Source organism: Loxodonta africana, chromosome 4 (genome assembly GCF_030014295.1).
Source record: "Loxodonta africana isolate mLoxAfr1 chromosome 4, mLoxAfr1.hap2, whole genome shotgun sequence".
Taxonomy (NCBI): domain Eukaryota; kingdom Metazoa; phylum Chordata; class Mammalia; order Proboscidea; family Elephantidae; genus Loxodonta; species Loxodonta africana.
The window spans coordinates 125,703,677-125,730,127 of record NC_087345.1 but is presented as its reverse complement, the minus strand read 5'-3'; the positions used below and the strand labels follow the sequence as shown (position 1 = coordinate 125,730,127).

The 26,451-nt window shown below is 43.1% G+C and overlaps 1 protein-coding gene across 2 annotated transcripts; it reads right to left on the bottom strand.

Moving 5' to 3' along the window:
* Nucleotides 1-2,089: 2,089 nt before the first annotated feature.
* Nucleotides 2,090-20,211, bottom strand: GSG1 (germ cell associated 1). Of its 2 annotated transcripts, none has more exons than XM_023554512.2 (6): nucleotides 19,912-20,211; nucleotides 8,501-8,819; nucleotides 6,863-7,033; nucleotides 6,062-6,214; nucleotides 5,472-5,583; nucleotides 2,090-3,638 (listed from the first exon to the last, which is right to left on the bottom strand). In XM_023554512.2, exons 1-6 carry the CDS (start codon nucleotides 19,957-19,959, stop codon nucleotides 3,296-3,298), a joined length of 1,146 nt encoding a protein of 381 aa, XP_023410280.1. In that variant the 5' UTR covers nucleotides 19,960-20,211; the 3' UTR covers nucleotides 2,090-3,295. The 2 variants fall into 2 exon arrangements, with proteins under 2 accessions (XP_023410280.1, XP_003405708.2); XM_003405660.3 differs by having other exon boundaries at nucleotides 6,986-7,033.
* Between the last annotated feature and the right edge of the window lie 6,240 nt (nucleotides 20,212-26,451).

The window sequence follows — 26,451 nt, the reverse complement described above, 5'->3', positions numbered from 1 at the left end:
TGCCAGAAGAAGGAACAAATCTATCTTGGAAGAAGTACAGTCAGAATGCTCCTAAGAAGTGAGGATGGCAAGACATCATCTCATGTACTGTGGACATGTTGTCGGGGCACCAACCCCGGAAGGACGTCGTGCTTCATAAAGTAGAGGGTCAGTGAACAAGAGGAAGCCCCTCCACAAGATGGATTGGCACAGTGGCTATAACAGTGGGCTCAAACATAGCAACGATTGTGTGGATGGTACAGGACTGGGCAGTGTTTTGTTCTGTTGTGTGTGGGGTCGCTATGAGTTGGAATCGACTCACTGGCACCTAACAGCAGCAACTTCAGGACTGTATGTGTATGCTATCCTTAACTTAGATGAAAACTGGACGTCAGGAACAATTGAGCCTGATATCCTTGCTTCTTTCCTACTTCGCTTTCTTATCTTTTCCTCTAGGGCTTCCTCCTTACTACCTTTTTTTTTTTTGCTTTCTCTTTTATTCAGGGATAGTTTAGCTTTGCTTGCATGAGAGCAGAGCTGTTTCTGGACATTTACCCTTGCTACTTGAGTCTAGTATGCAGCCATTCAGCCCTGCTGATCTCCTTCCTTATAGAGCCCTTGAACCACTGTATTTTGAGAAAATTCCTATGTAAATACTATAACTTGTAAATAGCTATGTTCTTTAGAATTATCTCTAGGGCTTACTTTCCCAATGTTTACTTCCCCCTTCTTCTATATATATATATAAATTTATTACCACTATTAAGTTCCCTTCCAAACTTCTAGGTCATTGTTTATATAACAGAAAATCCAGTGTTAGCTGGGGGAGAGCTGCTTTTCTTCTTGAACAGTTTTGAGATAGATTGAGATACTTGGACCTGTATCTTTTTAGCTTGTGTTAATGAAGGGATTCCAGAGAAAAATTCTTATTGATCTGATAGTAACAGTCAGATTTAAAGGGATATATATTAATTGCCCACTGATAGACATTAGGACATAACAGGAGGTTGATAGCAGTAGATCCAGGCAGGCATGTTGCCTGGTCTGCAGATGGGCCTTACTAAATTTTTGGACACCTCTGCCTTAAGCCCTGGAGAGCAAAGTTTGTTTCAACACTTTGGAAGGATTGTGTAGGTCCCGCTTATTACAGACTTTGGGGGAACAGTTAGAGGATATAACAGAGTATGGGGATGATCCCAGGTTCATTTCCAGGGTATGAATCTACTTGGGTAGAAGTTGCCTAGGATCTTGTTTAGTACAGAATCCTAAGGACTAATTATATCCAGCTGAACACTCAAAACTTTAGTTGTTGTTCTGCGGCCTGGGCTGAGCCATCAAGGGCTTAGACCTAGTTCTCTACCATGTTGAAGCTTTCTCGGAAGCCAGCCACTCTAGGCGGGGGTAAAACGCACAGTTATTTACTGAGGACCAGGTTTGGGGGGATTGTTTTGGGCAGAAGACTGTGCTCATGTTGGATGAGTCCCAGAAAATGTGTAACAGGAAGCTAGAAAAACATGATGTCCTTGAATTCTTCACGGTGTGTTTGCAGACTGAGAGATTGTTTTGACTGTGGTAAGTTTGAATCTCCTTTTGCTAAACACAACGTCAGCTCTAGATTTCTCCTCCCTCTTGGCAGCCAGTACCCAAGGATGTATGTGGTGGCTCAAGATTGAGGAAGCTTCATCTGAGCAGTGTGGGTGCTGGTCTCTTGTCAAATGTGTCCTTCAACTTCCTTCTCCTCACAGGCAGCCACTCCACCACACATCCAAGATAGGAAGTGCTCCTTTCTTTCCCTGCTCCCAACGTGGGGTTGCCAGGAAAGCCAGTACGGCCACTATTTAGAAATAGTAATGGCTTCTGCAAATGCAGGGGTCTTCTCTCCTCCCAATCTCTCTTCTTTTTTTCTCTTAACAAACCCTCCCCTTACTCTAAAACAACGTCCTCACCATCCCTCAAATGGTCTCTACTTACCCATCTGTTTTGGTATGGTGACAATAACCCCCTTAAATGTGAATTGCTCTCCTTGTTGTCCATATTAAAGAAAAGCCAGCTGATATATTGTCAGGAAGCACTATTTAAAATGTGAAGTGTTACAGAATAAATACTATGTATAGGAACATACGTGTGTGCTATTGTTTTTCTTTTTAGCCATCAAAGATGGTTTATTTTCCCTTATGGAAAAGAGAAAGGGTGAATTGGTGGATGGCAGTCTTTATGGAGAAGATAATAGGGTAAGTCTCTCAGAAGGGATAAGGAAAAGGTGGGGACTTAGAGAGGAGTGTATGCCCTAGCCCTGTTTGCTGGGGCAGTCTCCAGTATGGTTCTCCACTGGGGAGCCATAATCCTACCTGGAAATGCCTCTGTGAACCATTTTTGTAAGTGGATATGTCTCTGTATGCTTTAGGGGCTGTCTTATGTTATACGACTCTCAGAATGGCTTCTAGGATAATATTTAATAAAACGTTGTATTGGGTGTCTATAATGTGGATGTAAGACGCGAATAGGGAGTGTGGAGGACATCAGTCCCAGATGCCAAAGCTTGCAGCAGTGCTTTCATCTTTCACATATTACTTCCAGAAAAATTCACACATATACCTCAGAAGTTGAGCCTCATTCCAACCTTTTGATTTGTCCACCTCTACTCCTCCAAATCCCAGACAAATGGGCAGATTTATAAGCCCCTTAAGAGCAGGGACTATATTTTATGCCTCCCCCCTCCCCCTTTAATCTCTATTGCTTATCTCAGGACCTGGGACATAACTAACAATCAGTAAAGGAGAGAAGGGAATTCTGAATGCACAGGAAGGAGAAATGAGACATGGAGGATAGTGGGGTTGAATAGTGTCTCCTCAGAAATTCATGCCCACTGGCAGAATGTGAACCTTATTTGGCGTGATGCAGCTACAAGCCAAGGAACACCAAGGATTGCCCGGAGCCAATAGGAGCTAGGAAAAGGCAAGGAACAATCCTCCCTTCGAGCCTTCAGAGCGAGCATGACCCTGCTGACACCTTGATTTCAGACTTCCAGCCTCTAAAACTATGAGACAATAAATTTCTGATGTTTTAAACCACCCATTTTGTGATAATTTGTCACAGCAGCCAGAGGAAACTGATACGTGGGGGTGAGTGAAAGGAGACAGAGCTCTGAAGGAGAAGGGAGCAATGGCATCCGGAGGCCCCACTGGACTTGTACTTGAAGATACCCTTATTCTTAGCCTCTAAAAACCATATTCAAGAAACAAAACTTTGGCTTAAGCTCATATTGATAACAAACATGTAAGGTAGGGCTTAGCCTGCATTCCAAACCCACTTATTCCTAACACTGCTCTTCCTCTGCAGATGACCCAGTGACCTCTTGTAGCTCCTGGCCGGTCCCTTGCTGAAGTCTCCTGTTTGGTAGCTCTGAGTAGAAGTCAACTCCTTCAGAGATAGAGCGGATGGGCTGGTTTTGGTATTGGTGGTAGCCAGTCAAAGGCCCCCCCAGCTGGGCTGCAGATGACAGCTGCTGAAGCAAACACTGGTGGTGATGTGGGAGGCAACTCAGGTTTTCCCTGAAGCTCTTACTGTGCCTGTACTTGAATTCCAGTACCATCCTGGTGTACGTATTGAAGGTGGTGACAGCAGACGCCATGCAGCAGGTGAAGGAAACCCAGGCCATGCTAGGGACAAACGTACACAAAAAGTGGACCATGAGGATCTTTCTTAGAGGGGTGAAAACGAAACATGATTTCTTCCTTTTAGTAGTCAAGTCAGTGTCTCGGGGATTTAGGGACCTGAGAGTGCTGCTTTCCTCCATGTTTCAGGCAAGAGGACTTATTTAGTATGTATTAGGAGGGTACATTCTGATTGTTTTGTAATAAGAGAAAATGACTCATTCAGTATTAAAGTCAGACAAGGAGTTTAACAGAATTGATTAGTTGTCATGGTGTGCCATGCTCTCTTATCCCGCCCAGGTCTATGTGCGTGTATTTTTTTTTACCTTTTATAATCTCCAGACCTTTAGTTCAGCTGTATATAGTGGGCATAGCCTAATGCAACAACCTTCTTCCCTTCTCCTCCCCCAAGACATGTACACTCTGCCAAAGGTTTCTTTCACTCATGCCAAGAGGAATTATCCCTCTTCTCCCATCCTTTGTTCTGAACTTTGCAGTCTTAGTGTCCACAAAGATGAGCCTCTGAGAGTCACTCCAGAAACATTTGGTACAAATCTGGAGATATTATAGGTTGCAGTGATGGAATTTACTTACTATGAAAACAGTGTGGTTCTTGGCTTAAGGGAGTTTATAATGGCTGGGAGAGAAGCTGGAGATTAAGGGAAAATGGATAAATTCAAGAAAGAAAAAAAAGACACCAGGGAACTATATCAAACACATTCTTATAAATTTGGAAAGCCAAATTCCTAAACCTCCCCATAATTCTGGGAAGCTCAGGAAATGGGAAGTTTTGTGAGGTTAGTGAGGAATTCCATGAGGCCCGGTGATGGTTAAAGCCAGGCTGCCTGCTGGTACTGTACGTTCCTGTCTGCTGCCTCTGACAAGCTTCTAGACTGCTTAGCAGGTGGGCTGCTTCTGCTGGGAGTTCTGTAGTTTGAGCTCAGGAATGTTATGCCAAGAATGGCTTGAAGATAAACAAAGGTGAGAAACCGTGGGTCCGAAAAATGAGCTAAGCTGATGTGGTGGCTGGTGGAGTAGACCAAAACCCCTGAATCAAATAGCACGTATTAAACCATGAGAAAGGGGATAGGATCTTAGACATTCAAGGAAAAAATGCCTAAATAGGTTTCCATGTTGCTTTCTTTAGAATGGAAATTCAAGTATAAATTGGCAACTATACAGGCTCCTGTAAGGAGTGGGAAGCTCTAGAGCGATGGGAAAGTATAGCTTGAATGTGTTTTGTCATGGTTGTTGCTTCTGGCTTTTTAAAGGAAATCTAAAATAGTTCTTTATGAGTTAGGGAATGACTTATAGGGAAAGTTGTGTTTCTAACACAGCTTTATGGAATAAGAATGGAAGAAGGAGAAAGAAATTAGAGTATTTCATTAGAGGAGAAGAGTGAACCATTCTCAAGGAATGGAATTCAATCCAAATTTTGAGGCTAAATCTCCTCCATTTCTCTGTCCTTCAATGCCTTGAGTCATCCAGTATAACTATAAAATATAAGGAATTTCCATAAGCCATAAGGTGTTTTCATTTCCCATGGGCAACATACATATCCGGGGAAGAGGCGATTGCCATAGCTCAGAACAACTGGACAAGGCAACATCCTCACAAAACAAACCAGAAGAATCATCTCTGCCACTCTTCAGAAGTTGGGGGAGGTGGGGAAGAATGGCTATGACTTGATGGTCCAGCCCAGTGTTTGGCTGTGACAGACTTCTGAGGATGAAGGGACAGTACAAGGACACAGAGCAAGCATATAGTTTAGGGGGGAAGATCTAATGAAGGTTGGCTGGAGAAGGGACTAGGAAGGTTCAGGAGATGATAAGTACTTACTAGAAGGCCCAGCCATAATTCCAAGTATGTGGCCTCCAGTCCTCTGGACCCAAGTTGGCAGTTGCCTGGAAGACTTGAGAATACATCGTGTGGGCCACCATCCCCAGAAGGCCTACAGAGGAAACAAAAAGGCAGAAAACCCTTAGACAAAGGCTGTCATCGCCATCTAAGGGGAGTACAATTAGGAAGCAACCTCATCATTTTGCACAGCATTGCTGCTGCAATGTTGGCTTTGTTCTTGATCTCATATAAGCACCTCTCACTTTATCCAACCAAGGTAGCCTTGAAAATGTGTGTATATGTCACGACTGAAAAATAAACCAAACAATATATTTCATATATTGAGAAAGCTTGCAAATAAAATGAACCTAGAGATAAACTATTTGGTAATATACATAGTGATCCAATATAAAATTTCACATCATTTCGATTTAAAATTAAAGATGTTTTTGTAGTGTATCTCACACTCCATTCTTTGTACTGCCCTTGGGCTCTTCCATCTTTTCCTCAAGTTAGAGACTCAAACCCTCCAGCTAGTGCTTCAAAGATGGCTGAGGACAACCACCTCTGCTCCCTTGGGAGGTGCTCACCTGACAGCACTGAGGAAATAGCAGCAAAGGCACTAAGCTTGAGTCCGCGACCAGGGTTCCCAGTAAATAGCAAATCCATTAGTAGCAAGAGGAAGCTGGTGAACTGAAGTCCAATGTAGGTGACCTGGGCTCCCAGTGATAACCAGAGGATCTCTGTGAGAAATCAGAGGAGGAAGGAACACTTTACTCTGACAGTTAATAACGGAACCAGTGGGTGAACACATGATACTTGTTAGAAGTTAAAAACCTAGAGGAGAATGAGACAGCTGAAACCCGCTAGGAATACCAGTTTTGTGTTCTTTGATCTCACTCAGCTCCCAGTCTGCTCAGTATCCAGTATATTATCAAGTACACTTGATTGAAAATACTGGTAGGAAAATTTAAGAAATCATCCAATTTTCATAAAATCTTGCAGGGATATAACTTTTATCTCGCTCCTTACTTAATTTTGAGACAATCAGTTTTGTTGTTTTTTCTCTTCTTTCCTTTCTCCTTTCCCTCCCTCCTTCCTTAGTCCTTCCTTCCATTTTACAAAAAAATTATTGGAGGAAAAGCTTAAACTATTCGACCTGACTACTTGGTAAAAGCTAGTAAAAGAGTAAGGCTGTTGGTGGTTTTCTACTTGTGAACTTTATCCCCGCTGTTAAATTTTTTCATTCCTGAAGATGAGTGAAAGTCAGCTATAGACGGGATTTGTGTCTCTCATTGGGGCACAGAAGGAAAGAAAAGCAGATCACAGTACAATTTAGATCAAGAGAAACCACATTATTAGCAACTAAATTATTTATCAAACCTACATACTTGCCACAAGCCCCAAGGGAAGGTGGGGGAGAAAAGCCTTCTCCATCAACCGCTTCCCTCCAAATCGGAGAGTGGGGTGACGTGGGCCTTGCAACATGGTAAATTCCAGTAGTCCTTTCTCACCTCTCTCGGTTGGTGGTGTGAGTTCAATGAAACTTCGGCACCTCTCCCCTGAAACATATACAAGGTACAACTTTGTGGGGGTGCTTCCTGGGACAATTGGGATGAAAGCCTTCCCCACTCCCATACCTGGTGCTGCTCCATTTACTCTGGCATAGTGCCTGCCTAGCATACAATAATGTCAATAAATGTCTCCTTTAGAAAGCAGCCAAGAGCGCATGGATAAATGAACGGCATAGGCAAGAGTCATCCAAATCAATTTCTTTCTCCTCCATTACCGGTAACAAAGAGAAAGACATTCCCAGAGAGTGCCTAGACAGAAAAGTGTTCCCATTTCCTTACCTGGAAGAGTTAACAATTCTAGTATTAACTAATATCTTTTTGTTGCTGTTGTGCCACTGGACTGAATGGCCCTAAATTTTCGAAGACTGGGGTTAGAAGTGCTGTGGCACAGTAATAATTGACAAATACACATTTATATTTCTCCTTTGTCTACTTTTCCCCCTTAGTCCATTAGGGAAATTGGGCACTAGGAATTTTTTTTAGCTCTCTTTCCAGGCTAAAAGGTGACTGTTGGATGCTATGTGCCGGGAAGAGTCGAAGTCCTCAGTCTAATCCCTCCTAACCTGAGGAACCCACGTTGACTAATGCACACAGGCACAGTGCCTGCTTTGTTGACATGTACCAAGGTGGCAAGAGACCGGGGAGGGTCTATCTTTAGCTCCTCATGGGCCTCCTTACATGATCTAGTTATCCTCTCTGGCTTCAGTTCCCCTACATTTAAAATTGCAACAATAATACTTAGAATGAGAGAACACTTTTTTTTTTTTTAACTGGGGCAGGAGGAGGGGGCAGAAGGGGCTTTAAAGGTGATCTGCTATGACCCTTTAGTCTCAGAATGAGAAAATCAAGGCTTGTAGAAATGAAGTAATTTATGTAAGGTCACAGCTAGGTAGAGCTGGAACTTTTTTTTTTTTTTTTTACGATATTTATCTCAACATGGTTTGTTTCTAAACAGCAATTCTAGCTCACTAGTATGGAAATTCTCATAATCTTAAATGTCTAAGTGGAATCCTTAAGGTTAATGCTATTTTAAACCAGCGAGCCCCTTTGTTAGCAGTCTACTAAAGAGGCAAGAGATGGAACACCAGATGGACTCTGACCTGATAAAAAGGGAAACCTATGGAGCCCTGTTGGTGCAGTGGTTAAGAGCTTGGCTGCTAACCAAAAGGTCAGCAGTTTGAATCCACCACCTGCTCTTTGGAACCCTATGGGGCAGTTTTACTCTGCCCTATAGGATCGCTATGAGTTTGAACTGAATCGAGGGCAACCGGTTTTTTGGTTTACGGGGAAGGAACATTGTGGAAGATGCTAAGCCTGGAAGTGAGGCCCAGTGGGCAGGAAGGAGTGCTATACTTCCCACCCCTACTTCAGCTATTAGCTAGCCTAGCTGGTTCTTTGTCTGGGTGGAATCCTTTGGGGGAAAAGCAAACAAGGCAGATGGGGTGAGAAGGTTACCTGGTTCTTCCATGATTTCCTCACAGGATAGCCACATGCCGCTGTGGAAGGTGCGGAAGGAGAACCGGTCATCCCCAGTCTCCCAGCTGTACTGCACCACCTCCTGGGTTGATGTGTTGGTGTCGCCCCCAACCAAGGACATCGGCATGTCAAAGCACTTGGCTGCCAGACCTTTTCTGCACAGGGGCTTGGGCACCTTCTGTGTCCCCACAAACCAGTAGCTGCTGAGCAGGGATGTTGTGGAGAGGCTGAGTGATAGCATGTTGAGGATGGCAGATATGAAGGCCCGCTGGCTGGGGAAGACCTTCGGGAACTCCATCTGTAATAGACAAACACAAGTGGATGGGGAGCGAACTTGAGAGTGTAGAGGTTTGGGTTGTGCTGTACTCCCCACTCTGGTTTCAACCCTTAGCTAGCCTAGTTGGTTCTTTGCCTGGGTAACATCCCTTGGGGGGAAAAAAAAATACACATATACATCCTTTCTGTGGCTTCCTAAACTCAAGCCACATTTCTCCAACACTGACAGGTATCACCAACCTATGGGAGTTTTCTCCAAGTAGCTGTGTGGCCACTGTGCTTCAGGGATGGCCTGGAGCAAGCACCATAATGATAATGTTGATTTAAGCTGGTCCTGGTGTGGTTCCCACAGAAAACAAGCTGTGATTTGTGTATGTCAAATAATGAGCAGGGCTGGACTGTGGGGATGACATACAGCAATACACAGAAGGAGGGATAAAAGCCATCCACCAACTAGGACAAATTATAATGAAGGAGGTAGAAGTCAGAATGAATTGGAAACCTTCCATTTTGGGTACAAAGTTTCCGTTGGGGTGGTGGAAGTTTTGGAAATAGTGATAGTTGCTCAACATTATGAATGTAATTAATGCCACTGAACTGTACACTTAAAAATGATTAAAATGGCAAATTTTATGTTATATGTTTTACCACAATAAAAAATAATATTAAAAAATCTCCCACTACTGCCCCAAGGTGAGAGTAGTCACTGCCTGGCCTCCAGCTGACAGACCTTAGGGAGGATATGTACCTTTGTGCAAGTTGCCATAATGACCCCATCACATCATGTGCTCTGAGCAGCAGTGATGAAAGGCAACCTCTAGCTGGTGCCCTTAGTCCAGCAGGGACTGATTAAGAGAGAAAGTGTATCACTACAAATATTTCTCTGGCCGGTCTCTGTCTACTGCAATCCTGCCCTTCAAGGCTCATCCCAAGGCCCATCTTCTTCCGGAAGGTCCCCTAACCAGCACCTTCCATGGAAGTGAGGCTTGGAAGGGCTTCAAGGAAACTTGGTTTTTACCTTTTCCATGACGCTCTGTCACCTTTATTTGTGGTCATGTCTTATCTCCCCCTCAAGACTTGAAACTGTCTTTAGGTAGCAAACATGTCTTTTTAATTTTATCTTCCCCATAGCGTCAAGCATGGTATTTTGCACGTTAGACACTCAAGGAATGGCTTATTAAGGATGATTTCATTAAAGCTTCAGATAATAACCTCAGTCATACTGTGATTAAGCCCCTGAGGTTATTGTATATAAGGTTTAGAAAAAGAATTGGAAGCACTCTAACCACTTTTGGTAGTAATTATTTTTGGTTTCGTTTCCATTGAGTGGTGGTGGCAGCACTGACTTGCCGAGGTCGTTTATTATTGCAACAAAGTAAGTTATCAGGTTCCCCTCCTCCCCCCTCCGAACGGATTTCTGTGAAGGGAGTAAAGGGGATGTGTCCCATCAATGAATGTTAATGGGGATCACCTCCAGGGGGAGCACGTGGAGGCTTTGGGACTTCCAGGATAAAAGATGTGGGGCTATTGAGAGCCCTGGTCCTGGGAGAGGAGATGGGACTAATAGGTTCTGAGAGAGGCCGAGATCTGACCCAGCTTCCATCCACTGTCACTGAGATAACAGAATCTTAAATGAAAGATGGCTGTAGAGTGCCTGTGGAGTCTGGACATCAAGTGTGGGGCCATGGAGCAGTGGTTGCATGCCTGTGGCCAAGACTTTGGTCAGGCAGAGAGTGTTGGTTGTGGGAGTGGGGGGTTGGGGTGGGCATCTCTGCGCTGATGGAGCAATGAGTAGAGCAGAAAGTAGCCATGACCAGTGTGACTCTGGCTAGAATCCCTGCCCTCCCCTTCATTTTCCTCACTACGTGAAAAATGACCTAGAATTGGACTTGTCCACATTGGTAAGTGGTGGTTTGGGGTCCGATTTAACATAATTTGGAAAAGTGAAATTTGACGTGTCTTGCACTTTGTTTATGGAGCAGTTTATACTGTTATATGAATACTCGCTGGACATTGCAGACAGATGCTGCTTAGAGTAAAGCATCTAGAGCTTTCCATGGGACCTTGAATATCTGAATTAATCAGACCTAAATCTGCTTAGCTTAAGAGATGTAAATAAAACCATAGCTAAATGGGACAGGGCCATAAATCTGCCTCTCTCAGCATCCCCAGCTTAACATTTTCGACATTTAACAGAGAACTTTATTTTAGAAATAGAACAGTTCATTCTTCAGAATTCCCACAGACTAAAGCAGTGCCTGCTACAGAGCACGTATTATTTATGGCAATACAAAATACGCAAGGCTCATATGTATGTAAAAACCCATATATAAAACATACGATAAAACAGCTTCTGGGAAGCAATCTGCTAATATGATTTTCTTTTTTTAAAGCACTGAACAAATTAACTCCACCAAGAATTATTAGTCCTTGTAAGACTCTGGGTGACCTTGGCTAAGGACTCAAAAACTACAGCATCCAGAAGAAGGAAAGATCTTATATTGCCAGACACAGAAGTCATATGTCGCCCCCGTCCAAAAAAGAATGTTTTCATCTTGGTTTTAGTTACAAAAATTCTATTTGTTTTAGTCATTGTTATGTTGCTATGAGTTATTCTTTCTAATCAATAATCCTTTCTAATTATTCTTATATCCTTTGCTCCAATAGGAAATGGGCTTCCAGGTAAAACCTCTCTATCCATCCTTCTGTATAAAAACTGAATTAAGGATCTAGGCAATTCTAAATTTTGTAATCTCAGGGCACATTTTCAATAACTTTATTTTCAATCTTATTTGGTTTAGAAATTTGTCCACTATCATGTCAGATTCTAACTCTGCACCCAATCCATTTCAAGTTACACATCTCTCTAAGTATTTTCCAGGTTGTTCAGAAATAAGGATAACAAGTCCGACACCAAGGAACACCCACCTTGTGGCACCAAGATGACAGCTGATTTAAGGAAGAGGTGATTTCACAAAGGATGAAAAAGAGCTTGGACTGAACAAAGCTCAAAGGGTGCTTCCAGAAGGAGAGGCCGCTAAAGATAGACACAAGGAGCCTCATTTTCAAGGATTTTCTTCAACACCTATAGAGCCATGCTCTTTGTCACATAGTTCTCTACTTCCTGAAAATGTGCCTCTTTTCCTCAGGATCCAGATATATCTCTTGAATTGGATGAACAAATCTAATTTTGCAATGATTTCCTTAAGGTGCCGTTGATCATGGAGAAGTAACAGCCATAAGAAAAGCTATATCACTGCATTTACTGACAGGCCCCGTACCAAGGTGACTCTTTATACTCAAGAAAAGGGACAAAGGGTGGCTTCCCTGACACTCAGGGACTCAGATCAATAGGAACTGAAAAAATTCAATAACTCTTCCGTCAGCATAAATTAACAGAAAAACTCAGAATAAGGATAGGTTAATACGGACAACAAAAGTGCACACCTCTTAAAAGAATCAGGTGCAAAATAGCTATGGAATGGGCCTCCTGAGCAATAAGAGAGGGGAGCTGGTTACCTTAGGCATGGTCAGCATCTTGCAGCTTGTTCAGAAGGACCGCAGGGTGCCATCTGCGCTCCAAATCCCTCTGGTTTAATGTTGAAAGAATGAAAACTGCCTTTCTACCCTTCTCCCTCCCCTTCTGACCCCTCCTTTCTCTCTCACACTTTTTGGAGTGCCGGATGATTAAATGCTGCCTTGCAGGGAACATGGGCACTTAATAATTGACAGAGCAGTCTTGGCCCAGCTGTTCTGGGAGATTACACAGGAGAGCTTGCCAGTGGGTATCTGGGATTAAGCACAAAGAAGCAAGGACCTGCACTGGCAGAGAGAAGTCTCTTTAAAAAGTAAATGATGGTCTAGTTTCCATCTAACTGCCATTCGCTGTGTAACTGGTGTGAATGGACTGGGCTTGATTTTATGGCAGACACAGGAAATATTACAGGGTCACCATTACCACAAAAGTTCCTATTCCCTCGAGTAGGATTTTCCATCCCTTTGAATAAACTCTGCTATCTGCAATGTCAGGGCTTCACAGAGCAATGGAGATGACACTGTTTCCTTGTGCCATGGTTGGCTTCCACCCTCTAGTTAGCATCCTTAGCAAGCGTTAAGAAATCTCTCTCCACATGCAATCCTGAGACAGGAGAGAGAGAGAGATGGGGATAGGGTAAGGTTAAGGATGTGGAATGGAGTAGGAGTAGGACTGGCGAAATCCAGGGCCAGGAATCCTATGGCTATAACCCATTTCTCCCCCAACCTAAAAAAGTAATCTGATAAATCTGTAAGGGGTTGATTGTATATCTTCTCGTGGCTGGTCACCTAGAAGTACAGGTTGTTCTTTCTGTCCTCAAAAATTGTACAAAATTAATTAGGGTGACAATGCTGGAGACATTTTGCAACTGCTCGTGGTTCCCTAAATAGTCGATGGACTTCCATCCTCCATGCCTTTGCCGGTGCTCTTCCTTCTGCCTGGAAAGACTTCTAATCTTTTTACCTGGTGAACTGCCTCTCATTGAGACTGGCTTAAATAGTCACTCATTCTTTGAGCGTTTCTTTTCTCCCTAAGAGAACAGTTCTCTCTTCTCTGCCATGGCACTGTACCTCTCACTTAGTACTGTACTTTCTAGATTCCATTATAATTACTTATCTTTCTCCTCTTGAATGTAAATTCCTCAAGGGCCTCTCCGTCGAGTCGATTCTGACTGAGTGACCCTATAGGACAAAGTAGAACTGCCCCATAGGGTTTCCAAGGAGCAGTTGGTGGATTCCAACTGCTGACTTTTTGGTTAGCAGCTAAGCTGTTAAACACTGCGCCACCAGGGCTCCACATTCTAGAGCAGTAGTTTTCAATTCTGACTTAAAATAGACTAATCTTTGAAACTTTGGACAACATGCAGATTTTGGGACTCTTTCTGAGAGAGCCCACAGTAGTTTCAGAGTGAGGCCCATGAGTTTTAGAAAGCTCTTAGTATATACCCAGGGAATTAATGCACCATAAAATGATACCTACTGGACCCATATTGAGCTCACATTGAGCTGACATTTAATGATACCTTCTAGATCCTGCCCTGTAATACTGCTCCTATTTTCCAGATTTGCTACTAAACAATGTTTTCCCCATTCTCTATTTGTGCAATTGGTTTGCAGAATCAAAGGTAGGTTCCTTTCAACTTCAGTGTTTGAATTAGTCCCCATTCTAGCCAAAAGACTCTCTTTGGATCCTGCTGTCACCCAATATATTCTCTGCTCTTCTCAGACTGATGTTACCAGCAAATTTGATACATAGCTATTTATGTCCAGGAGTGATTCCTGCATCATCCCAGTTACCCTTTATTCACTGTGGCAGAGATATCACTCTGGTCTGAGAAAAGGGAGCAGAAATTTTGTAGTCACTTTTTACATTGGCTGCTGGTTTCCTTTGAGTTTTTTGGCGCTTCTTGGAAACACTGGTGGTGTCGTGGTTAAGAGCTACGGCTGCTAACCAAAAGGTCGGCAGCACAAATCCACCAGCAGCTCTTTGGAAACCCTATAGGGCAGTTCTACTTTGTCATATAGGGTCTCCATGGGTCGGAATCCACTCAACGGCCACGGGTTTGGCACAGATCTTGTCCCAGGCTTGGTTTCCTGGCTACATGGTTTTCATCCCAACGCTAGGTGGCGCTATCTCCTCACAATTTTCCTCCTTCAGTCACATGCTTCCCCCCACCCACCCCTCCACGAGTCGGCAAAATGTGGGTGGAGGTGACTGCTGCTCCCTGTAGGATTGTTCTTTTTTCTTCATTTGGCCTCCTTCCCGCATACTAATCTACAGAACACCATGTGTCAGCCTTATGGAATCCAGGGCTCAGAATGAACTCTGGGGGCTTCCAGCCACTCTCTTGAGGACAGTTTGTAGGATTGCTTCCTGTAGCACTTTTTTGCTGCCAGCGCTAGTTTTCAGTGACTCAATAGATCCTCAAATACTTCCCATGGGAAATGCAGTTCCACAGTATCAGAGAGTACAGTTAGCCAATGTTTCCTGATGGCTTCTGTGTATGTTTTTCTTTACTTAATTGTATCCTTATTCCCTTTCCACCCGAACAGTGAATAATTCTTTTCCCTTCTCTCTGCTTACACCCTTCAAATGCTTGCAGGTACTTCTCATAGCCCGGTTGAGTCACTGTTTGGCACAGCCTTTTGTCTTTGGTTTTTATTGCCTCTGCTCATAAACCGCACCCCCACCCCACCCCAATACCTTAATAGCCTGAAGTTTGCCTTTTCCAGAGAAAAGAAGATGGGAGCCGCAGAGTCCTAGTGTGTTACACGAGGAGGCCCAGAGGTGAACTTAAAGAGAAACTAACGAAACTTCAGCTTCATGGTACCTTACTTACTCAGGCCCCTTCCAAGACGTTGTTACCTCATTCGTGCTTGTACTTTTGTATTATTATTCTTAAAGAGGGCCTCCAAAATTATGTTATTTTAGCTCTCCACAAAACCTTGATCCACCCTTAGGAGGCTGTACTTTTTTCATGCATGGCTGGCTGCCTGGCTACTTACTAGCTGTGACCTGTCTTGAATCTGCTCCCCAAGGACCCCGAGCCCCAACTTCTAATTTCCTCTTTTTGACAAAACATGAGTTTCTCTGCCCGGCAAAAATCAGTGGCCATCATCCCACTCACTTCCTTTCATTGTAATTTGAGCACTTTTTTTTTTTTTTTCCTTCCCTTTCCTCTCTTAGAACAGAAAAAGTAATTGCTAGTCAAGACAGCATAAATATAATTAGGCTAGGCACAGAAGCTCAGAAGCTAATGACTCAGTGCAGACATGACGATTCCACATCTCAGAACAGTATTTAACTTTGGTAGGCTGGAATGTTACCACCTCAGGATTACTCCCACAGGGATATCTATGTAACTCAATGTTTATGACATCACAAAGCCAAGGGCTGGGGCTACCTATATTTGCTAAGGTCCTCAATCACTCTTCATTCCCTGCACTGCACAAAACCACATTTATGAGGTATGTGTAAAAAGAACAATCTTGGGACACCCACACCTACTTTGTAAATAGGAATACAATTTATTGTTTTGCGAGTGCACTGTAGATTGGAAGTGATTAAAGCGATGGGTAAGAAAAATGCTGAGCCAGAGCAGATCGTATACCATGCCACTTCCTTAAATCCCAAAGCCTAGGGCTAAGGGATCCAGGTGGGCCTTCATCCATACTGGCATCTTCTTCTAAGGAAGGTCCATTTGACCTCCCTGGGAGTAGTACCTCTGTTTTCCCAGATCCAGATTTACAACCCATGCCCCGTTGACTAACTCTCTTCTGTTACCCAGAGGACAAAAGCCTGGAGTGGAATGTCAGTGTTTCAGCTGCGCACTGGCTCAGACTGACATGCTCCTCTTCTCATTCCTTCGTGTTTTAGCGTGTGTCTCTCTCATATAACCCATCACATGGTTTACTTGTCTGTCATGCTCTCTTTAAGTTGCTTGTTAGAATAGCAGCTGTGTTTTACTCATTGTTGATCCTCAGAGCCTAGCACTGTCTATCATTGATGAATGAATGAAGTTTGTAATGGAAACGAGGATCATTTATACAATTAGAAGCCAAAGGGTGAAGATCAGATGTGAATAAAGAAAAGTCTGTCCAAATGGGCTTCTGTTGCTAAAGCAGCTGAGCTCTTAACCACTGTACCACCAGGGCTCTGTTGCTAGACACGATCAATTCACATACGTAACAGCAGTGAGAAGCTAAAACAAGGTCCCCAGGTCCACAGACATACCCTAAATGTTTCTATACAGATACGCTCAGAGTTTCATCAAAAAGTTCCTCTGCCAATATATTTCCTCCCACCTGTGGAAACATTCCTGCTTTTTGATGAGCAAAGCGCAGAAAACAGCAATGATCTCATGAACGAGTTTTATCTTTAGTTCACAGAAGCCAGGATACAAATGGATTGCTCAAAAGCCAGTGACATATTGGAAATGATTCACCCTTTCCCAAGCCCGCTGATTCCCTACTGATTTAGAATCTTTCTGGATGACTTATCTAGAATCTTCTGAGATTTTGCTGCTCTAATTACAATTTTTACTTCAGTACCCATCATTTATTTGACTCCTTCAGCTGAGGAAGAGAATGAAGATATTTGCCCAGGACATCTTGATACCTGCATCCCAGACCAAAAGGGAAGATGCCGGTGCTAAGTGTCCAAAATAGGGTCACTGTGAGTTGGAATTGACTGGAAGGCAATGGGTTAGGACACTTAGCTCTAGGACTTCGCAGCTTCTGATTAATTATTCTCAACGGTAACCATGTTCAATCTCTTCATGACCCAAAATGCTCACACAATAAAAACGAATTCAATCTTCCTAACATGGGTCCCAAGCCCTGGAAACACTTCCACTTGTGCTCAGTAGGAAGGACTAAAGAAAAGCATTTCGGCCTCTCCTCCCTCTCGCCTTTCCTTTTCCGCTTTTTAATGGAATTGTTTAAGGGCTTTTGCTAATGCAGTCATTTCCAGGAGAGGAAGGCGCCTTTCTTCCAAACCCCAAGCAGCTGGAGTGAATCAGAGGGGTAGCCACATCTGCACATCCTGTGGGGCAATCGCTCACGCGCGGGTGACGGGGCCCACAGGGGCCTGGACGGTGGGGGGCTCTTGGGGACCGCGGGGCGGGGGTGTATCGGGGGTGGCCTCCCCAGGGTGCTTGGGATGTGGCCGCCGGCGAGCGTACTCGGACTGCCCGTTTTCGCGTGTGCCCCTCCCATCCCCTCTTTTCTTACTTGTCCCTGCTCCCCCGCCTGCCTGGGTGCCCGGGCCCAGCCTTGTCCCGCCACTTCCCCTCAGCCCTCCTCCCTCCGTGAGTAACACCGCCTTCCCTCCTCTCAGTTTACTACGGCGCCGCGGTCGCCTAGCAGCCGGCGCCCGTTGTCATGGCGACACGCCGGGAACGTGTTTTCAATTGTTTGGCGAGGCCCCGCCCTAGTGGCGACCGACCCTTTCGGACTTCCTGACTGGGTGGGGCAGGGGAGGTGGTGGTGTTTCTTCCTCCCCGGCTTCCTGCGTCTGATGAGAACGGCGTCCCGGGGGCACTCCCAGAGAGAAGGAAAGAGCGCGAGAGGGCCGAAGGGACAGGGCCGGGGATTTGAGAGCCGCAGCGGGAGGGGACGAGGTCGAGCAGGGCCGCGTGTGCCCCGGGGAGCTGGGGCCGGGGCCAGGCAGCGAGTGTTTGGCCCGACAGCTGCTTTGGCAAGCCTTGGCTGAAGGGAGTGAAGAGACTAGGTCACCTGCTGAATTCCTCATATCCAGGCCTGTAGGCCAAGGGTCAGGAGATGTGGGTTGAGGAACCCAGTCAGGCATTTCTCTGTCCCCTTCCGTACCCGCTAAAAGTACAGGTTCCCTGGCTCTTGTTCCAAAGTCAGGGTATGGCTTGGCCTTATTTCCCGGATCTGAGGTGAAACTTAGTGACGGCGGACCCCTCAGCGGATCTGAGTTCTAGTCTGTACTGTACCCAAGACTGGTGATTTTGGACATGCTACATAACCTCCCTGAGCCACTGTTTCCCAGAGGTAAACAGAGTGGGTTTTCATCCTTCACAGGTTTGCAGTGAAGATCAAAAGAGGTAGAGTGAAAGTGCCTCTAAGTGGAAAGGAGGAGAAAGGGAACCTGTACTGTGTAACAGGCATTTGGCTAGACTCTTCACAAACACCATCTCATTTAATCCTCACAACCAGCATGAAAGAGAGGTGGCATCTCTACAAGTGAATCAAATTTAGAGCATTTGACTTGTTCAAGGCTACAAAGCTAGTAAATGGTGAAGCCAATATTCAAAACCTCCAAAGTTTGTTCCTTTGATTGTGGCTAGGTAAACAGAATGCAAGTCACCTTTAAGAAAATTACACAAATTCCAGGCCAGATTATGAAAAGTCACACAGAATGAGCTGACAGATTAAGTAGGCCTTATACTTCACACATATGTATTAACAGACTTCCTCTTAACCCTTCTATGTCTCTCTCCTAGAAAACCAATAATAATAAAAAAATAATAGAAAGCAATAATAAAATGTACTGTAAGCTGTGATTGGCTTTTTAAATAATGTTCACATCCACTTCTGAGGGTTCTTCTATATGATCTATTCACTTTGGGCTTCCAGACTGGGGAAGGCGGCTGAGCCCACGCTGACTGCAGAACAGCTAGCTCTGCTCTGCAGTTCCAGAAGTGTCTCTTACTTAGGCCCTAACCTCTCCTTTCTTCTGAGATCTCTGACTTCCTGTCCATGCACAGCTCAACACACTACTCCCTCTTAGGCTCCCACTGTCATACGTGCGTTCCATTTCACTTGCTAATTCTGTTTCATTTGTCTCTCCTGAGAAAGGCAACATACATGAGAAGGAGGAACGTTTGTTTTTTTCAGCATCTCTTTGAGCTTAAAGTCGGCAGCCCCCAGTATAAAAGGAGTCACATCATTTCTAAATGTCGGGTCCCACTCCAAACAAGCAGAGATATCTAGCCCAAGTGGTCTCTGCTGACTGTGAGGGTCTTCCTGGGTCTGGAATGATTCCTGAAGATTATCCCAGACCAGAAAAAGTTTGAAGATGTGCCCTACCTCCCAGTTCCAGGAGATTCCAGATCCGAGCTGGCTTCCAGCAGGACCACAGTGGTCCTTCGGATTTTCTGGCATAGAACTTAACGTCAGCTCGTTCAGTTTCACTAAGGCGTACACATCTCTATCACTTCCACCTTGGACCTTTCACAAGGGGCCAGAATTTGGCAATAGCAATCACTCAGAGAAAGGAGAAAGAGAAGAGCCACAGGTCTCTAAAAAGACCTGGAGCAGAGAGGAAAGCAGAAATGAAGAAGCAGAGGAAGAAAAAAATGGGAGTTTTAATGGAAGAAGATGAAAAAGCAAGAGGCCAAGGTATGGACATCACCAGGTTTATCAATAAAAACTGGGCTTGAGTAACAAATTTTCATTCCACTTCATATATTCTCTTAATGTGTTCCCAAGCTTCTTACCACAAGCATGTGAAATAACAAACTGATGGATTAGTATAACCTACATTAAAAAGCCGATATTAAGTCTACTACAAATAAGAGACATTCATGAGTTTGAAAAACCAAGGTACCTACCTCCTGGGTGACACAAACATGGTGAGTCAGTTGAGAGGGTTTGCTCATTCACTTTTGTAGTTCTGAGGTAAAGGAGTTTCAGTTTTTCTTCTGCTTTGTCTTAATCAGTTAGGTGGAATGAATATTTAGTCTGAGGACAGATTAGGTCCCCTCTTGCCAGCAGAGGGGTAAGATGGTGCGAAGTGGGTTGGAGAGGATGGAAAGGATATCCCCAAGGCAGGACACAAAGTTGAGCTGCCTGGGTGGGGCTGGCTGACCCAAGGGGTTTGCTCTGTGATGTCACAGTGACAGGCAGCGACCTCTCTGTTGCCCCCCCCGGCTCCTCCCCCACCCCCAGAAAGATGGGGCTACTCTGGACTGTCTGTCAAAGGCCTGGATGTCTTCTGAGGTCATCTAGATCAGTGCTTCTCTTATTGTGCAATAAGAATCCCCTGGGGATTTTGGTAAAATGTAGGTTCTAAAGGTCTGGGATGGCCCCCATATGGTGCCAGAGATGCTGGTCTGCAGGTCACACTTTGAGTTGTAAGGCTCTTGATCAGTACTGCCCAAATACAATGTGAGTCATATATGAAATTTTATATTTTCTAGTAATCACTTAAAAGTAGTAAAATGGACACGTGCACTACAATATAAGAAAAATATTTTATACAGTGCTATGGTTAATGTAAGGAGCCCTGGTGGTGCAGTGGTTAAAATGCTTGACCCCTAACAGAATGGTTGGTGGTTCGAATCCACCAGCCGCTTGGCGGGAGAAAGACATGGCAGTCTGCTCCCATGAAGATTACAGCCTTGGAAACCCTATGGGGGCAGTTCTACTCTGCCCTGTAGGGTTGGTATGAGTTGGAATCAACTCAACAGCAACTTTTTTTTTTTAAATGGCTAAAGTAAAATGTAGTCCTTCCAAAACAATAAAGTTGGGTTCAGTGGAGAAATAGTTTATGCTGCTTCCATTTTAAAATTTAAATTAGCTGAAATTAAATAAACTCAAAAATTCAATTTCTCGGTAGCACTAGCTACATTACAATGGCTCATGTGGCTAGTGGCTACTGTATTGGACAGCACAGCCCTAGACCATTCCCTGAAAAATAATGGTGTGCAGAAATTACCGTTCTAAAGGACTACTATCTGGAAACCTAGTAGATACTTTCTAACATAATTTAATGAATAAATAAGTAGGATTTGGGAACTATTAACGGTGGGACAACTCTCTGCGGCTTGAAAAGAGGGATGTTGGCTCCTCCAGTATCCTTCCAGTCAAGAGTATGGGTCCAAGGCCTCTGCTCCCTGAGAAGTGTCATGCTCGGTCTTCCTCAGAGCTTTGTCCTGAGTCCCCTTTCTGGGATTCCTTCCTCCTCCTTGCCACCCCACTTAAATCTTACAGAGCCTTCAGGACAGACGATTCCAGTCCCAATTCTGCCACAAGTCTTCCGTTGTTATTCCAGCCTCTGAGTTTGCATAGCAAGTATGCCCTGGCTGTATAATGGGGAACTTTTTTATATGAGGTCTTGAATTGTTTTAGGTGTGTTAGTCTGTTTACCTCACAAAATTCTAAGTTATTTGAGGAGAGAATCTATTTCCTTCTATGGTACTCAGAGGATCAGCAAAAAAGAAGAAGACCCTCAGCGAGATAGATTGACACAGTGGCTGCAACAACAGGCTCACTGCAATGATTGTGAGGATGGCACAATAGCAGACTTCCATTCTGTTGTACTAGGGTCGCTATGAGTCAGAACTGACACGACAGTACCTAACAACTACATGGTGCCATTATAGTGCAGAGTGCAAAATAGTTGATCAATAAATATTTATTATTTTATTTAATGACCTAAGATACCTAAGTAAATTTCTAAGGGAGAACATCAGACTTAAAACTGTGAAAAACTTGAGCAAATAGAATAACATATCTTGTTCTTGGCATGTCTCGACTTCATCAAGATGTCATCTTTCCCTAAGTTAATTTATAAATTTAATGCAATCCCAACACAAATACCAATGAGCATTTTTAAAGAGCAAGATGATTGATATTAAAGTTCATATGGGAAAACATATGCACAAGACCAGCTAGGAAAACAGAGAAAAGGAAGAACTCTGAGGGAGGGTTTACCTTAGTAGATGCTAAAACATACACAAAGGCTCTCTAATTAAAACAATGTGGTACTGGTGCATGACTAGAAAAACTGACTAATGGAATAGAACAGAAAGTCCAGAAATAAACACCAAACCCCCCTGCTCCCAAAAAAACAAAAACCCAAACATGTTGGTGTTGAGTCAACTGCAACTCATAGTAACCCTACAGGACAGAGTAGAACTGCCCCATAGCATTTCCAAGGAGTGGCTGGTGGATTCAAACTGCTGACCTTTTGGTTGGCAGCCAGGCTCTTAACCACTTTGCCACCAGGGCTCCGGAAATAAACACAACTACATATAAACATCTAGTTTATGACAAAGGTGAGTTCTCAAATCCCTGGGACAAAGATGATCTTTTTAACACATCGTGTTTGGGCAAAGGGAATAACCATTTGGAAAAATATAAATAGCATTAATTTCTTATACCACATTGTTACGGATTGAATTGTGTCCCCCCAAAATGTGTCAACTCAGCTAGGCCATGATGGCCAGTATTGTGTGATTGTCCACCATTTTGTGGTCTGATATAATTTTCCTATGCATTGTAAATCCTACCTCTGTAATGTTAATGAGGCAGGATTAGAGGCAGTTACGCAAATGAGGCAGGACTCAAACTACAAGATTAGGTTGTATCTTAAATCAATCTCTTTTGAGATATAAAAGAGAGAAGTGAGCAGAGACACAGGGGGATCTCATGCCACCAAGAAAGCAGAGCCAGGAACATGTGCGTCCTTTGGACCCGGTATCTCTGTGTTGAGAAGCTCCTAGACCAGGGGAAGATGGATGACTTTCCCCCAGACCTGACAGAGAGAGAAAGCCTTCCTCTGGAGCCAGCACCCTGAATTCGGACTTCCAGCCTCCTAAACTGTGAAAGGATGAATTTCTGTTTGTTAAAGCCATCTACTTGTATTTCTGTTATAGCAGCCCTACATAACTAAGATACATATACAATAATAAACTCGAGAATAGACTGGTGATCTGAATGTAAAAAATAAACCTATACAAGTACTAGAAGAAAACGTGGGTAATTCTCCTACAACCTGGGTATAAAAAAAGGCTTTGTAATTCTGACTAAAAATCCAGATACTAGATTAGAAAAGACTGATAAATTTGATTACATTAAAAAAAAATCACTACAAGCAAAATAAACAAACCACAAACTGGGAGAAAAATTTTGCAACATGTATCACAGACAAAAGGCTAATATCCCTAATATACAAAGAACTTTTACAAAATTCCTGTAGGAAAACAGGCAAAATACAGGATCATACAAAAAAAAAAAAAAAAAAAGACGTGAAGGTGGCCTTAAATGTATGAAAAGATGTTCGCCTTCACTTGTAATAAGAGTAATGCAAATTAAAACTGCAATGAGATGTCATTTCTCATCTGTCAGATCGGCAAAAATGAAAAGTTTGCCATATTCTCATTGCTGTAGGGAGACAGGCATTCTCACACATTACTGGTGGCAGTGCAAAATGGCACCACCCCTACGGAGGAGAATTTGGAACCATCTCATAAAACTACATGTGCATTTATCCATGATCCAGAAATCTTAGTTCTAGGAATTTACCCTGAACAATTTACCTTCAAGAATATGAAAAAATATGCACAAAGTTACTTATTACAACATTATTTGTAATTGTAAAATATTGGAACTATCTTAATACCCACACAGAGGAGATTGGCTAAATAAAATATGGTACGCAATATGAGGGAGATTTCTTTGGACTGATAGAGATTAACTCTTAAGAGATATTAACTGAAAAAAAAGGAAAGTGCAAAAGATCTTTTGTGGAAGAAGAAAGGAGAAATAAAACATACCTATGTCTGCTTTTTCTTCCAAGAAAAACAGAGGAAGAATAAAGCAGAAAAGAATGAAGTAGATTATTTACTGGAGGGAGAGGAAGGGGTGGAAGGGATTCAGGAGGGAGCAATACTTCTCTGAGAATAAATTTGTGTGTGTGTGTGTAGTTTTGACCTTTGGAAGCATACTAATGTTCTATGTATTTAAAAATAAAATTAAAACAAGACGGTCAGGAAAAAAAAAAAAAACTCTAAAACTGAAAAACATGCACCCAACTGTATTTCAGACGAATACTATAACCACATTGAAGAGGAAAAGAAGCAAAAGGAGGATCAAATCCAAGTAACTTATGAACACAGTGTTGGACTATCTATCCTCAGTCTTGGGTAAGGTTGAGGGAGGGAGGATTTCAAACCACTCTCCAGCTTTTTAGTAGTGTTGCTTGTTGTGGTAGATATGTGAAGTGATTTGGAAACTATTTTAGATGTATTATGGGACTGGATAAGTGAGGATGTGTTAAAGCTGTTGGGAGCAAGAGTTCTCAGTGGGGAAAAGAAACATAAAAATATGAAATAGGGGAAGGCAAGAAAGAACACTATGGGGTGAAATGAAATTAGAGGCATCAATGTGAGCTCATAGTTTCTTTAAAAAATGCAAACACACACATATATACACACATATGTAAGTATAACCCAGTAATCCAGTGCCATCGAGTCGGTATGTACCCATAAATATGTATGCAAGTATGTTGTTAGTTGCTATCAAGTTAACTGTGACTCATTGCAACCTTATGTATAACAGAATGAAATGTTGCCCGGTCCTGCATCATCTTCATGATCTTTGCATGTATGAGTCCATTGTGTGGCCATTATGCAGTGCCCTCCAATCTAGGGGGCTCATCTTCTAGCACTAAGCTGGACAATATTCTGTTGTGACCCATAATGTTTTTGTTGGCTAATTTTTGGAAGTATATCAACAGGCTTTTCTTTCTAGTCTATCTTAGTCTGGAAGTTCTGCAGAAACCTGTCCACTGTGGGACCTTCCTAGTATTTGAATTACCCATGTCATGACACTCAGCATCACAGCAACATGCAAGCCACCACAGCATGACAAACTGACAGACGGGTGGTGGCATATACATACATACCAGTAAAAAACCAGTTGCCGTTGAGTTGACCTCATGTGTGTCTGAGTAGAACTGTACTCCATAGGGTTTTCAATGTCTTGTTTTTTTGGAAGTAAACACCAGGCCTTTCTTCTGAGGTGCCTTTGGGTGGACTCAAACCTCCATTTCTATTAGCAGCCGAGCGTGTTAACTGTTTGCATCATCCTGGGATGCTATACATATGTACATACATGCCTACATACACACACGAGAAGGGAAGGCTCTTGCTTATTGCACAATGCAAGGAGCCTACTGGTAAATGTGAAAAAAAAAAACGTGAAGGGCATGCTAAAGCTGAAAAATCATCATGTTGCAACTATTCTAGTAAAGATGAATTTAGGCATAGTCATCAATGAACACTAAACATAGGGGAAATTTAGATGAGGAGTAGACTATTTTCACGGTCTTACAGTGTCTTCCCACAGACCACTTATTAATTGCAAGGGAGAAAGGTAACTATAAAGAATCAGACCACACCTTACACAGTCAAGAAATCAGATAACACCTTCACCAGGTGTCATGGATTGAATTGTGTCCCCCCAAAATACATGTCGATTTGGTTAGGGCATGACCCCCAGTATTGTGTGGTGGTCCTCCATTTTGCAATTGTAATGTTATATTAAAGAGGATTAGGGTGGGATTGTAAGACCCTTACTAAGTTCACAACCCTGATCCAATGTAAAGGCAGTTTCCCTGGGATGTGGCCGGCACGACCTCATACCACCAAGAAAGAAGCACCGGGAGCAGAGCACATCCTTTGGACCTAGGGTTCCTGTGCAGAGAAGCTCCTAGTCCAGGGGAAGATTGATGAGAAGGACCTTCCTCTAGAGCCAAAGGACAGAAAGCCTTCCCCTGGAGCTGACGCCCTGAATTTGGACTTGTAGCCTGTGAGAGAATAAATATCTCTTTGTTAAAGCCATCCGCTTGTAGTATATCTGTTATAGCAGCACTAGGTGATTAAGACACCAGGTGATTAAAATTAACATCATCATGAGAGATAGTTGTACACCAAGAGTCTCTAGATGTGAAACTCTGAAAAGGATACATCAGTTATGTAGTGTTCAGGCTGAGGCTGCAGAAGCAATCTAAACACAAGTAAACGTCAAGCAAATCCAAAAGGAGCAACATTTTATTTTTAAAAAATTAGACTGTGTTCTTCAGACACACCAATGTCTTGAAAGCAAAAGAACTATTGAAATACCCCAGATTCAGTAAAATTAAAGAGACATGACAACTAAATGTAATACTTGATCCTAGACTGGATTCTGTAAGAGGAGAATAAAAAATACTATTTATAGATATTATTGAGTCAACTGACAAAATTGGAATGTGGATTGTTGATTTGATAAAAGTGTTACATCAGTGCAAAATTTACTAAAGTTGATAACTGTACTGTGGTTATGTAAGAAAAATCCCCATTGTTAGAAAATACACACTGAATCAT